At 65.6% G+C, this 12314-nt stretch overlaps 1 protein-coding gene across 1 annotated transcript in view; it reads left to right on the forward strand.

The window, feature by feature from the left end:
- KCNQ1 (potassium voltage-gated channel subfamily Q member 1) overlaps positions 1-12314 on the forward strand; it is a 191605-nt gene that overhangs the window by 59793 nt on the left and 119498 nt on the right. Inside the window, 1 exon segment of the mRNA XM_031943601.1 lies at positions 1613-1703. Coding sequence (XP_031799461.1) covers positions 1613-1703 — 91 coding nt within the window.

Raw genomic sequence — 12314 nt, forward strand, 5'->3', positions numbered from 1 at the left:
CTGAGGCCCGTCCCTCAGCACGGCCCGGCTTGCAGGAGGGGCTTGGGAGCCGAGCTGACTGACTGCCGGGGAGCCCGGGCTCCGGCCGAGGCCGCCTCCATTTCCTGGCCAATGCTGCCCTCTTCCTGCGCAGGGGAGAACTTCCCTTCTGCCTGGGAGGAAGGGCGGGAGCCAGGGGGGCCGGGAAAGGGCAGCCTGCCTTGGGGGGCTCGGGTCTGGGGGGGTCTGGGGGGGTCCGGGGGTTCCCCCCGGGCCTTGGGCTGTCAGTCTGCCCCGGGACAACCCCGCGCCTCCGTCCTCCCGGGGGTCCCCTGTCACTGCCCCCCCCATCTGCAGCTCCTTCCCGGGGCCGCACCAGCCCCCCCCCCCAGCAGCGGGCAGCCTTGATGTGGCTCCTCTGGGCCCCCCCGGGCCCAGACCTGAGCCTCCCAAGCCCCCCATTTGTGAGTCCTCTCCCACCCTGCCAAGGGGCACCTTCTGCCCACCGGGCACATGGGGGGGCAAACGTGGGCAGCAGCCAGGGCTCCGGGGGGGGCAGGTTCTGCCCCCCTCCATCCCCCCACACATGGTGGGACCAGCAGAGCTTCAGGAGCCCCCAGAGAGAGGCTGAGCTGTGGGGGGCCCGGCAGGCTGCCCCCCCAGGAGTGATTGTGCGGGGTGCAGAGGGGTCTGTTAGCTCACACCCCCCAATGGCTCCCTCCCCTCCCCCGCCTGCCCCCAGCCCCCCACCATGTCCCCCCTCCCCCGCCTGCCCCCAGCCCCCCCACCTGAACCCCCTCCCCTCCCCCACCTGCCCCCAGCCCCTCCCCCCTCCCCCGGCCGGGCCCATCCCCAGCTTCCCAGACTTGTTGGGCGGGAGGCAACCTGGGACATAGCCTGGTCTTTGTTGCCACCTAGTGGGCAGATGGGGTGCTCAGCTGCAGGACAGTCAGAGGGCCTAAGGGTAGTGGGCTTAAAGGGAGAGGCAGGGAAGGGCGTAGGGGGGGCGAGGGAGCGCCCTCGTGGGCGGGGCTTCCCAGCCTGGCCTCTCCTGCGCCGTGGACTTTGGCCTCCCGGCAGTCCCTGACCCCCTTCTTCTCTCCTCCGGGATCCCCCCTTTTCTCTGGGCTCTGGGGCCCCCCTTTCTCCCGCTGGGATCTTCGTCAGATTCCCCATGGGGACAGATGTTCCCCCCCGGGGTTAGGAGGGAGGGGCCGAGAACTGCCCCATCTACAGTTTAGGGTGAGGAATTGGGGGGGGGGTCGTGATTTTGTCTGGGGGGGGGCTTTCTTCCCCTGGTGTAAAGTCCAACCTCCAGGCCTTCGGAGAGGGCGTCCCAAGGAGCCCCGGGCAGGCTTTGGGCTCCTGCTCCCCCGCCCCCCGAGGGCCGAAGGAGCCCCAGGGCCACAGCTTGGCGTTCCCGGAAATGCCCCCCCATGTGCCCAGAGACGCCCCCCCCTGTGACTGGAGATGCCCCCCCTTGGGGCTGCTTTGAGAAGCTCCCCGGCTGAATGGTGCCCGGGAGTCCCAGTGCCCCCACCAGGGAGCAGCGGGCACCTTGGGGTGCCAGGGCCAGCAGGCACGGGGGGCACGGGCTCGCACTGACGGGGCTCTTTCTCGGGCTGTTTTCCAGCTTCCTCATTGTTCTGATCTGCCTCATCTTCAGCGTGCTCTCCACCATCGAGCAGTACGTGGCCCTGGCCACCGGGACCCTCTTCTGGATGGTACGTACCTGCGAGAGGGGCTCCCCCCTCCCTCCTGGGCCGGTGCCCCTGCCCACATCCGCAGCCCCTGCCCTTCACACGCACTCCCAGCAACCTCTGGGGCAGCGCTTCCCTCCTGCCCACCCCCCCCCCCCGTGACTCCCGGGACTGGCCCCGTGGTGGTCAGCGGGGGGTCTCGGCCGGGTCTGTGCCAGGAGGACAGCTGCGGGGGAGCAGAGGTCAGGAGGCTGCCAGGCTTGGGCACAAACCGGGGGCCCCTCCTTAAAGCTGAGGCTCTCGGAGCTCTCGGAGAGAAGGTTCTGGGCCCCCCTGCCCCGCTGGCCAGCGCCCCTCCCCCTCTCCTGCCTATGCCAGGGGCAAGTCCCAGCATCACCTCTGCCCAAGCCCGTGGGCCCGGGCCAGGAAGTCAGGTCTGGGGGGGGCTGAGCCCTCCTGCGGAGGCCGCCCCCTCTGGGCCATTTCCCTGGTTTATGTGTTTTTGGAACTGAGTCTAGGGGGGCTTTGTGGGGAAAGCTGGAGCTTCCAAGGTGGGGCTCTGGGGGGCTGTGGGTGCTGGGACCTCCGAGGTGGGACATGGGAGTGTGGGGGCTGTGGGTGCCGGGATCCCCCTGAGGCAGGCTGAGAGTGCTGGGACCTCCTGAAGTGGGATGTGAGGCCGTGGGGCTGTGGGGGCTGTGGGGGACATGGGGCTGTGAGGCCGCGGGGCTGTGGGGGCTGTGGGTGCTGGGACCCCCCGAGGCAGGTTGTAAGGCCGCAGGGCTGTGGGGGACATGGGGCTGTGAGGCCGCGGGTGCTGGGCAGGGATTCCTGCCCGTGTGGCCGGGTCTGGTTCTAAATCGAGGCCGCATCTTGTGCTGGAGATTCGGGGGCTTCTCTATTGCCAAAGGGGTCACACAGCATGGGCCGGTGCCCGCAGTGCCCGTAGAGCACAGTGTGTGTGAGTGACAGACACTCGGAGAGGGAGAGGAAGAGGAGGGAAAGAGGGAGAACATGCTTGGGGGGGTGGGCAATGAGGAAGGGTCTCCTGAGGGGTGGGGACCCGGGGCTGCCCTGAAGGAGCTGGAGGAGAAGAGCGTTCCAGGCCAGCAGCCTGGCTGAGGGGGCGGGGGCTGAAATCCGGTTCCTGAGCCGAACTATTCCCGCCAGCCGGGTGGGTTTCCCAGCACCTTTTGTGGGTGGAAGGTCGGAGCCTGGTCTGGTGAGGGCAGAGGGGGCGTTGGGTGGGGGACAGTCCCGGGAAGGGGGGTGCCTCCAGTACCAAGCAAGGCCGGGCCAGGATGGACATGGCAGAGTGGGTGGGGGGCTATGGAAGGGCTGCACCCCCTGCCCGGCTCCACGCCTGCTTGCCCCCTGCCCGGCTCCATGCCTGCTTGCCCCCTGCTCAGATGAGGGATCTCCCCGGGCCAGGAGCAGGCGGGGAGCCGGGGGCGTGTGTCGCTGGGTCTGTGAGAGCTCGCCTGGGCCGGGCTCCCTCAGTTTCCCTGCCTGTCCGCACAGGGGCCCCTCCCCGGCTCTTGGCCGGGCCGGGGGCTCCTCGTGCGAGCGGGAGCGGCTCCCACAGCCTGGGGCCGTTCCCAAGCGGGGTCAGCGGGGCCGTCCGGGCAGGTGGGCCGCTCGCCGAGGCCCAGAGGAAGGGGGGCCGGCCAAGGCCTGGCCCTTCTCAGCGTCGTGGGGAGCGGGGAGCGGGCTGGAGGGCTGCCGGGCCGGGCCGGGCCCCAGATGGGGAATGTGCGACCTGGACGCCGAGAACACGATCTGGAGAGGGCGGAAAAGGCCTCCGAAGATGGATTTTCCCAGAGAGACCATATTTTTCCTTCTTTTCATAAGCGGCTCTTCTGGTGCCAGAAAGCTGCGCTCCCAGCATGATCTCAGCGCTCCGAAGGCAGCGTCCAAGGGGATTAGAGATTCTGCTGAGTGCGCCTGAAAGAATGATTTTCTTGGAGGAATCCTGTTTCAGAGCTGGGCCCGGCCCAGGACCGTTAACGGGCACGTTTTCAGACATGTGCGTCCTTGGGGGCGCCCGCAGCTGCACGGGTGGAAACGTGACTGCCGGCCCGGCCCAGGGGCCGCTGGGCTCCCTGAGAATGCTTCCCGGGCTCCCCAAGAACACTTTCCTGGGCTCCCCAATAGTGCCTTCCTGGGTTCCCCAAGAACACTTCCCGGGCTCCCCAATAGTGCCTTCCCAGGCTCCCCAAGAGGGCTTCCCCAGACTCCCCAAGAACACTTCTTAGGCTCCTCAGTAGTGCTTTCTTGGGCTCCCCAATAACACTTTCCCAGACTCCCCAGTAACGCTTTCCCGGGCAGACCAGACTCGCTGGTGGGCTTGTGTGTTACGGCTGCCCCCGGCCGAGCTCGTGGCTGAGGGGGCCCCTGGCTTTCTGCTCCGCCCTGGCTTCTGGGCTTGTGTTTTAGGGACCCCCAAGACCCTGGAAAATGACGTCCTGACCCCCAGTAGCGCCCGAGCCTTTGGGCTCCCACCAAGGAGGGGCTTGTGACCTGCAGTCTCCTTTTCTCCCTCCCACAGGTGGATGGGGGGGTTCACATGGGCAATGTCGGTGGGCGAGCAGCCCTGGCGGGTGTTCCACGGGCTGCTGGGACAGACCCCCCCCACACACACACACACTCACTCACAAAAGGAGCGTTTCCAACCACAACAGAAATCGGGGGCTTCTTTGTGAGACTGTGAGGTTGTTTTGCCCCCCGAGTTTGGGGGGCTGCCCCCCCGTGACTCGTGGGTCACTTCCCGGGGCTCCTTCCTGGGCATCCCGGTGATACCATCTGAAGCCCGCTGCCTTCCCCGGAGGGCGTGCGCTGCTTCTGCGGCCTTGCTGGGGGGGGGCTTCCCGGGGTGGGGGGGTGTTCAGGGGGGGGGGGGGCGCATCCCCAGGCTGGCGGCCTCAGGCTCCCTCCTGGTTGGACAGACCCAACCATGGACTCCTCCTGCCTGTCAGTCTCACAGGGCGGGGTGGGCCTTCCAGGGGTGGCCGCTGCGGGGGGGAGGGGGGAAGGAGAGTCCCCTGGGAGGCCGCACCCTTGGGGTGTCCCTGGGGCTCTGGGCAGCCCCAGGGCTCCAAGGTGGGGCCGGGGAGTGTCCCCTCCCGAAGCTCCCCCAGAGACCCCGTGGGGCGGCTGATCCCCCAGGGACTGGCTCCTGCCTCTGAGCTCCAGGGACCCGGTGCCCACGCTCAGCCTCCTCCCTCCCTGGGGCTGCTCTTGGAGAGCGGGAGGCTGCGAGGGCAGGAGTTGCTCCCCCAGCTGCGCCCGGCTGGCGGCCCGGAGACGCTGGGGATGGTCTGGAAGAGCCTCCGTGTGGAGGAGGAGGGGGCAACTGGGCCTGAGGGAGGCCCTGGGGACTGGGAGCTCCTGGAGTGGGCAGGAAACCTGTGCCCCCGGACGGTGGGGAGGCCCTGGGGGTCACTTGGGAAGCGGGCTGGCCCTGAGGTGGGGGAGGGGAGGGCCCCCCCTTTCCGAGAGTCCCTGAGCCCCCACTTCTGTGGGCCAGCTCGAGGGAGCCGGGGCTCCCCCTTCCCCTCTCGGCCTGGAGGGGGCAGCCTCTGCCCTCGGATATGGTGGCCCAAGGTCCCGGCTGGCGACGGTGCAGGGAGTCCCCGTGCTCCTGAGGGGGGCCGACACCCCAGGGAGCAGCAGGCGGGTGGCCCCCGCGCCGGGAGAAGCCGAGGCTCAGGGCAGCCGAGAGGGAGGAAGGGGCTCCCGCAGCCCAGCTCCTCACTGGGAGGTCCCCGGGGCTCCCTGGCCCTTCCAGCTAGAGAATGTGTGCGGGGTCCTGCCCTTCCCAGAAAGGGGGACCTGAGACCCCTCCGTGAAGAAAGAGGCTGGGCCTTTCCCCCCCGGTGGGGGCCCGGAGGGGCAGGAAGGGGGGAAAGGGGAGGCGGGGGGCCCTGGGGCAGGGGGGCCCGAGTGGGGGGGGGGCCCCCCTTCCTTTCCTGACCCTTTTGTGGAAATGGGGGGGCCCCCCTCCCTCCTGGGAGGCAGGGCTGGCTGGTTCTGACCCGGGGCCCCTTGGCGAAAAGTGGAGGGAGTCCCCTCGGGGGGCCACCAGGGGGGGCGGTGGCCCCCCAAAGGGCCGGGGCCCCCCCCCCCCCAGGGCCGGGCCGAAACCCCCGGGCTCCCTTCCCGAGGGGGGAGCCCCCTCCAGGGGGGGCCAAGCGGCCCGCCCGGTGGCCCAACGGGTCCCCCAACGCCGGCTGGCCCGGGGGCCGGGCCCCGGGGCCGGAGGAGCCCCTCTTTCCCCCATTTTCCCCTTTGTGGGTTCCCTCTTTCCTGGGTTTTCCCCCCGGGTCCCCCATGTCCCGGCCCCATTTCCCTCTCCCCCAACCCCCTTACCTTCCCCCCCTCCTTCCGCCCTTTTTCCCCCTTCTCCCTCTTTCCCTCGCTCCTCCCCCCCTTCCCTTTCCCTTTCTCCTTTTCCTTTCCTTCCTAACCCCCTTCTTCCTTCCCCATTTTCCTTCTATCCTTTTGCCTCTTAGTTGGGCCGTGGGTCTCGGTTCCCTTTCCCTTTCCTTTCCTCCTCTTCCTTTCCCTTGTTTTTTCCTCTTTCCCTTTTTCCCTCTCTTCCTTTCTCCCCTTCCGCCCTTCTTTTCCTGTCTTCCCTCCTTTCCCCCTTCCTTTTTCTTCCCTTCCCTTCTTTCCCCCCACCCTCATAATTTTCTAATTCCACTTCTTCCCTTTTAAATTTTCTTTTTCTTTTTAATGTTTTTAATTTATTTTCTTTTTTCTTTTTTTTTCTCCTCTTTTCGTTCTTTTCTCCTTTCTTTTTTTCCCTTTTCCCCTCTTCCTCTCCTCTTCGATGGCCCATTGGGTCTTTACCCTCCCCCGATGGTCGAGCCCCCAACCCCCACCCATTTCGCCCCAGGCCCGCAGCCACCTGCCCTTCCTGGCCCCTCTTCCCCCTGCAAAGGTTGTTTTGAAGGTTATTCTCCACCTTGGGAGGCTTGTTTGTTTTTCTCGGCTCACCTGGGCCCCTTCCAAATGTCACACATTCCTCCGGCGTGAATGAATGCCTGGCTCTAATAACAATAATAATAATAACGCGCTCGCTGTATTTACCCAGCACCTTGAGGTTTACAAAGTGGGAACATAAATCTCTAATGGTGCTGAGAGTTTTTCTAGGAAGCCCAGCTCCTCCTAGGATCTGAGGGCTGGAAGGGAAGGACCCTGGAGAGCTCAAGGCCATCTGGTGCTTGGGTGGGGATCTCCCTCAGAGCACCCCCACCTCTGCTCCGAGCCCTCTGGAGAAAGGGGGTCCTTGGCCACGGCCCCGTTTGCCGCCCCTTCTTGTGCCTGGGAAGCGCGACCTTACACGGAGCTGATGACTGCTCCCCGTGACACTGGTTCGAGTGGGCAAGAGGCACGTCCCCGCCTCTGGGAAACTGTGGCCTCTCTTTTGGTGCCCGTGTGTCCCACAAAAAACTCTTGGTATTCCCTCGGTGCCCAGAGGCCCCACGCCATGTGTCAGGGCCGTGCCGGGCAGCCCCATCCCACCGGTGCCCGTGTGTCCCACACAAAGTGCTTAGTACACGCTCAGTGCCCAGAGTCTGCACCCTGTTCTGGGGTTGTGCTGGGCAGCTCCATCCCCTTGGGTCCAGATGTCATACAGAAAGTGCTTAGTACACGCTCAGTGCCTAGAGTCTGTGCCCATGCCAGGCAGCTCCATCCTGCCAGTGCCCATGTGTCCCACAGAAAGTGCTTGGTACACACTCAGTGCCCAGAGTCTGTGCCACGTGCCAGGGCTTCGCCCTCACAAGGAGTTTCATGGGACACTTTCAGCTCCACAAAGCCCCCGCCCAGTCGGGTGCCTGGAGCCCCGGCGCGGGTCCTGGTGTCTCAGCTGCCCCAGCTGGCTCTCCTGGCACAGGTGAGGGTGGGCACCCCTGGCCGGGGCATCTGGAAAGTGGCGGGATGTTGTTGGGGCCCCCGAACGCTGGCCTGCCTGAGGAGAACAAAGACGCCTTGTTTGTCCTAATCAGCGCTTCCACTCTCCGAGCATGGGAGAAATCAATAGTTTGGCGTTTGTTTGGTCCAGGGAGCTGGGGCCCAGACAGATGCTGCTTTATCTCACACGTTCCGTGGGGCTCGGTGCCGGCAGGATTAACGTTTCCGAGCCGTGGGTGGACGGGGGCTGCAGCTTGTCAAGCCTCTCCTTGAGCCAGGGCCTCCTCCCTCCTCCCGGATCAGGAGATCGGGGGTGGGGGAGGCGAGCTCCAAAATGACTTCATCCCTGTCACAGAGCCCGCTCTCGGGCAGTTCAGGGCGGCCATCCTCCCACGGAGGAGCGGCCAGAGGCCGGCTGGGCTCCCTGCAAGCCTCGGCCCTTCTCTGCAGCGCTGGGGAGGGGGCACGCTTGGGCAGCCCCTCCCTGTCCCTGCCATCACCGGTTGCCCCAAAGTCATGGGGAGCACTGGGGAACCAAGGGGAAGAGGGAGAGGGACCCTCTGTGGGCCTGGCTGCTGGCTTTCCCCTTCCCTGCCTCCCCTTCCTCCTGTAATGGGGTGTGTGCTCTTCTGTAGGTCTCCTCCTTCCCCTTTCTTCAGGAGAGCAGGGATCCTTCTCTTCCCTCCTGAGTCCCGTGGCCCCTCGGGCCTTGGGCAAATGATCCAGTTGGTGAGGGTGATGGGGCATGTCTGTGGGTACTGTATGCTCCCTCCCTTGGGCTCCCCACGGGCCCCGGGGTGCTCAGTTGGCACTTGAGAGAAGCAGAAGCCATTGCCCTGGGCTCACCCAGCTAGCTAGTAATGGGGGGAGGGAATGGGGGGGAGCCGTGGCCAGCGCACCTTGGACTTTATCAAGTGCGGGAAGTGGCGCTATCGGGGCCTCAGAGGCCATCCCAAACCACTCCCTCGGCCTCCAGGGGAGGACCCGGCAACCTCCTTGGTCATGGAGTGAGGGGAGTGGGCCCAGGACCCTGCAGTCACTCCCACTTTGTAGTTTATAACAGCAGCTTCCATCCCTGCAGTGACAGGGAGCTCACTCTCTGCAGCCAGCAGAGTATAAGCCCCCTGAGGGCAGGACAGGCTGCCTTTTGTCTCTTATTTTCTGGTGCTCTGGAGCCCAGCACAGAGCAGGGCCATAGGGAGCTGAGGTAGAAAGAACCCTGCCTGGCCATTGGACCCACCTGCCTCAGGCCACACTGAGAAGTGGAGCCATGGAAATAGTCACAGAGGTAGGGAGTCAGCGCGGCAGGATTTGAACCTAGAGCTGCTGACCCTAAAGCCACCGAGGGCTCTGTCTACCCACACCCCACCTTTCAGCTGAGTCACAGCTGGCTCCTGCCCCCCTGGGGCCAGCCCTGGTTCTGTTAGGAAATGAAAGGCTGGAGCCCCAACCCCGGGCAGGATGGAGCCTCCCCAGAGCGCTGCAACCGCCCTGGCCCTGTCGGTTCCCAGGTCTCCTGCACTGTCCCAGCCACGGGCCTGCCGCCACCCACAGAGCTCCGGCCTCCCGCTGGCAGCCACAGCCGGGCCCGAGAGCGCCTGTGCCCTGTCATCCTCCCATCCTTCCCCCCCCCGGGGGGGGTTTTTTCCCCCCCCCGGGGCCCCCCCTTTGGGTTTTCCAGCGGTTTTAAAAGGGGGGGTTTTCCCCCCCCGGTTCCCCCCCCGGGGGGGGGCTGGCCTTTTTAAAAAGGGTTTGGGGCCCCCGGGGAAAGGGGGGGGGGGGGAAACCCCCCCTTTTAAAAAGGGGGGCCCCAAAAAACCCTTTTCCCCCCAGGGGGGGGGCCCCCCTTTGGGGGGGGGGGGGCCCAACCCGGGGGCCCCCCCCCCAAACCCAGCTTTCCCCGGGTTCCCCCCCCCCCAAAAAAAAGGGGGGGCCCCGGGGGTTTTTTCCCGGGCTTCCCCCCCCCGGGGCCCAAGGGGCCCCGGGGAAACCCCCCCCCCCCCCAAGGCCCCCCCCGGGGGCCCCAAAAGGGGCCCGGGGTAAGGGGGCCCCCCCCTTTTAAACCCCCGCTTCCCCCGGCCCGGGTTTTCCCCCCCCCCCTTTCCCCCCCCTTTCCCCCCCTTTTTTTTTCTTTTTTTTCCCCCCCCCCCCCTTTTTTCCCCCCTTTTCCCTTTTTTTTTGGGTTCCCGGTTTCCTTTTTCCCCCCCCCCCCCCCCCCCCCCCCTTTTCCCCCTTCCCCTTTTTCCTTTTCCCCTTTTTTCCCCCCCTTTCCCCCCTTTTTTCTCCCCCCTTTTCCCCCCCCCCCTTTTCCCCCTTTTTGGGGGAAAAAAATTTTTAAAGGGGAAAAAATGAAAAGGGTTGGCCACGGGGAAAAGGGGGGGGGGGGAAGGGGGGGGGGGGGGGGGCCCGGGGGGGGGGGGGCCCCCCGGGGGGGGGGGGGGGAAGGGGGGGCCGGGGGGGGGGGGGTTTTAAAGGCCCCGGCCCCCCCCCCTTTTTTTCCCGGGGTTTTTTTGGGTGTGTCTGGGGGGGGGGGCGGCTGTTCCCGGAGCCCCCTGGACGCCAGAGGGCTTTTTTCCTCTCGCCGGGCCAGGTACTGCGGCCACAGAGCCTTTGATGTATGAAAGCGGCCTTCTGCTGGGCCGGGCGCTGGGCGGCTGCCTCAGGAAGCGCTCTGCGGTCGGGCCTGCAAACATTCGTGTGCAGAGCTGACTGCCTCACTGCTATTTGCGTGCAGGGGCAGACAGACCCCCCCCTCCTTTCCATAGCTCATTTCCCTGGCAGCCAGTCCGACGGGGGAAGAGGGGCTCAAGCTGGGGGCCCGGGCCGGGATCAGGCCAGGCAGCCTCAGGGCCTTGTCCTTGGGGGTGAGCAGAGCCCAGGTTCTGGGCCCCTACCCCCCCCGTGCCCCCCGACTCCCCGTGTCCTTGTGTTCCCGGCTGGGGGGAGAGGGGACACATCTCTGGGTCACAGAGCCAGGCGTCCGGACCTGCAGAAAGAGCCGCTTTTCTTGTGGGCTGCTGGCTCTCCCCTGGGCAGGGATGGGCAGGGAAGAAGGGTCCATGGGGGCTCCCCCAGCCAAGGGGAGCAAGAGTCCTGGTCAGCAGCCCCGGGCCGGCTGTGACAGCCCCCGGGCTCCGGCCCACCCAGCCTGGCCATGCTCCTGCCTCTCTCCTCTTGGCCATCCCGGGCAACGTCTCGGTTTCGCCCCCCTTGGCTCCCCAAACATGGGAGCCGCTTGAGCTGAGAAGCGGGAGAATCAACCAGAGCCCAGCATGCTTTGGAGACCTATGAGCCGGGACAGCCTCGAGTCCTAGAGGGAAAGGTCACAAGGCCCCGGTGGGACAAGTCACTTCTCTTTCCTGGGGGGGGGGGGGGGGGATATCATCTGTGAGCCCCACCCCCATCATTGGAAGAAAGGCTTTGTAGTCTCCCTCAAACCGCAGGATCATGGGAGCTCGCCCACCTGGACTGCCCCGCCCAGATCTAGACCAGACGGGCAATGTCTGTCATGCTTTTCTGAGCAATAGTCTTCATCCACTTGGGCTCCCCTGTGTGGATGGTCAGGGTGGCCGAGCTTTCTTCCAGGGGGCTCTGTCCACACCACGGCCTCGGGCCTTCAAGCAATTAGACAGGCTGTGCCCGCCGCTGCATCCGTGGCCATCCCCAGAGGCGTCCTTCCCGACTGGCACCTTTGGACAACAGGAAGTGAGCTGGTTTGTGGAAGGGCCAGGCTTCCCTGCCCACCCCAGGCTTCCCTGCCCACCTTGGACTTCCCTGCTTGCCCTGGCTTCTCTGCTCGCTCTGGCTTCTCTGCCCACTCTGGTTTCCCTGCCTGCCCCAGGTTTCCCTGTCCTCCCTGGGCTCCTCATCCAGGCTGCGAAGCATACAACACTGAAGGGGGCGGCTGGACTGGCAGCTAGAACAATGAGAGCTCTTGGAGAATGGGGGGCACAGGGCAACCTGGGGACTCCGTGGTGGGAGGGGCACGGGCTGGCCACATGGTGAGGAGGAGGGCAGGGGACAAGTGGACGACCAAGGCTCTCTCTCAGATCAATTTAGGGGAGGACGTGGACAAGGTCCCTCGGGGATGGCAGGCTCAGAGGGATGGCTATCTGTATCACTGGAGAGTCAATGAGATCACAGTCCGGAAGTTCTCTTAGCCCTGACCCACACTTTCAGAGAACCCCCCCACTCCAAGTCTGGCTCCTTTCGGTCTCTCTGCCGACCTCTGGGGCTACTCCCCCGGGGACAGCTGGTGCTCGGGGAGGACGTGAGGCGGGGACAAGGCCTTGTTACTCAGGCCTTGGGTCTCCGGCCTCCTGGCTTCCTGGGGCTCCTCTGGCCGAGCCTGTGCTTGGAAGGCTCCATTGTGTTTGTTACTGCCAGGATGGGGCCCCAGGATGGCACGAGGCATCTGTACCCCCAGGATGGGGCCGGGCGCCCGCGCCCCCAGTGCCCAAAAAGCGGGACGTGGACGGCCAAAGGGGGGAGTGTCCGTCGGCACTGAAGTAAACTCTGGGCCCGGCCTGTCATAAAAAGCCCTGAGAGAGAACGGAACGGCAGAGAACGGAGAGCGGGACTGGTCTCGAGCTGGGCTCCTGGGTGATCTCTCCCCTGATCTCTTGCTCTAACCCAGTCCCTCTAGTCTCTCTTGCTCCCCGACCACTGGGGTGTCCTATCTAGATGTTGGGCCAACTCACCCCAGATGGAATCCCTTGT

This window comes from Sarcophilus harrisii, chromosome 6 (genome assembly GCF_902635505.1).
Source record: "Sarcophilus harrisii chromosome 6, mSarHar1.11, whole genome shotgun sequence".
Lineage (NCBI taxonomy): Eukaryota > Metazoa > Chordata > Mammalia > Dasyuromorphia > Dasyuridae > Sarcophilus > Sarcophilus harrisii.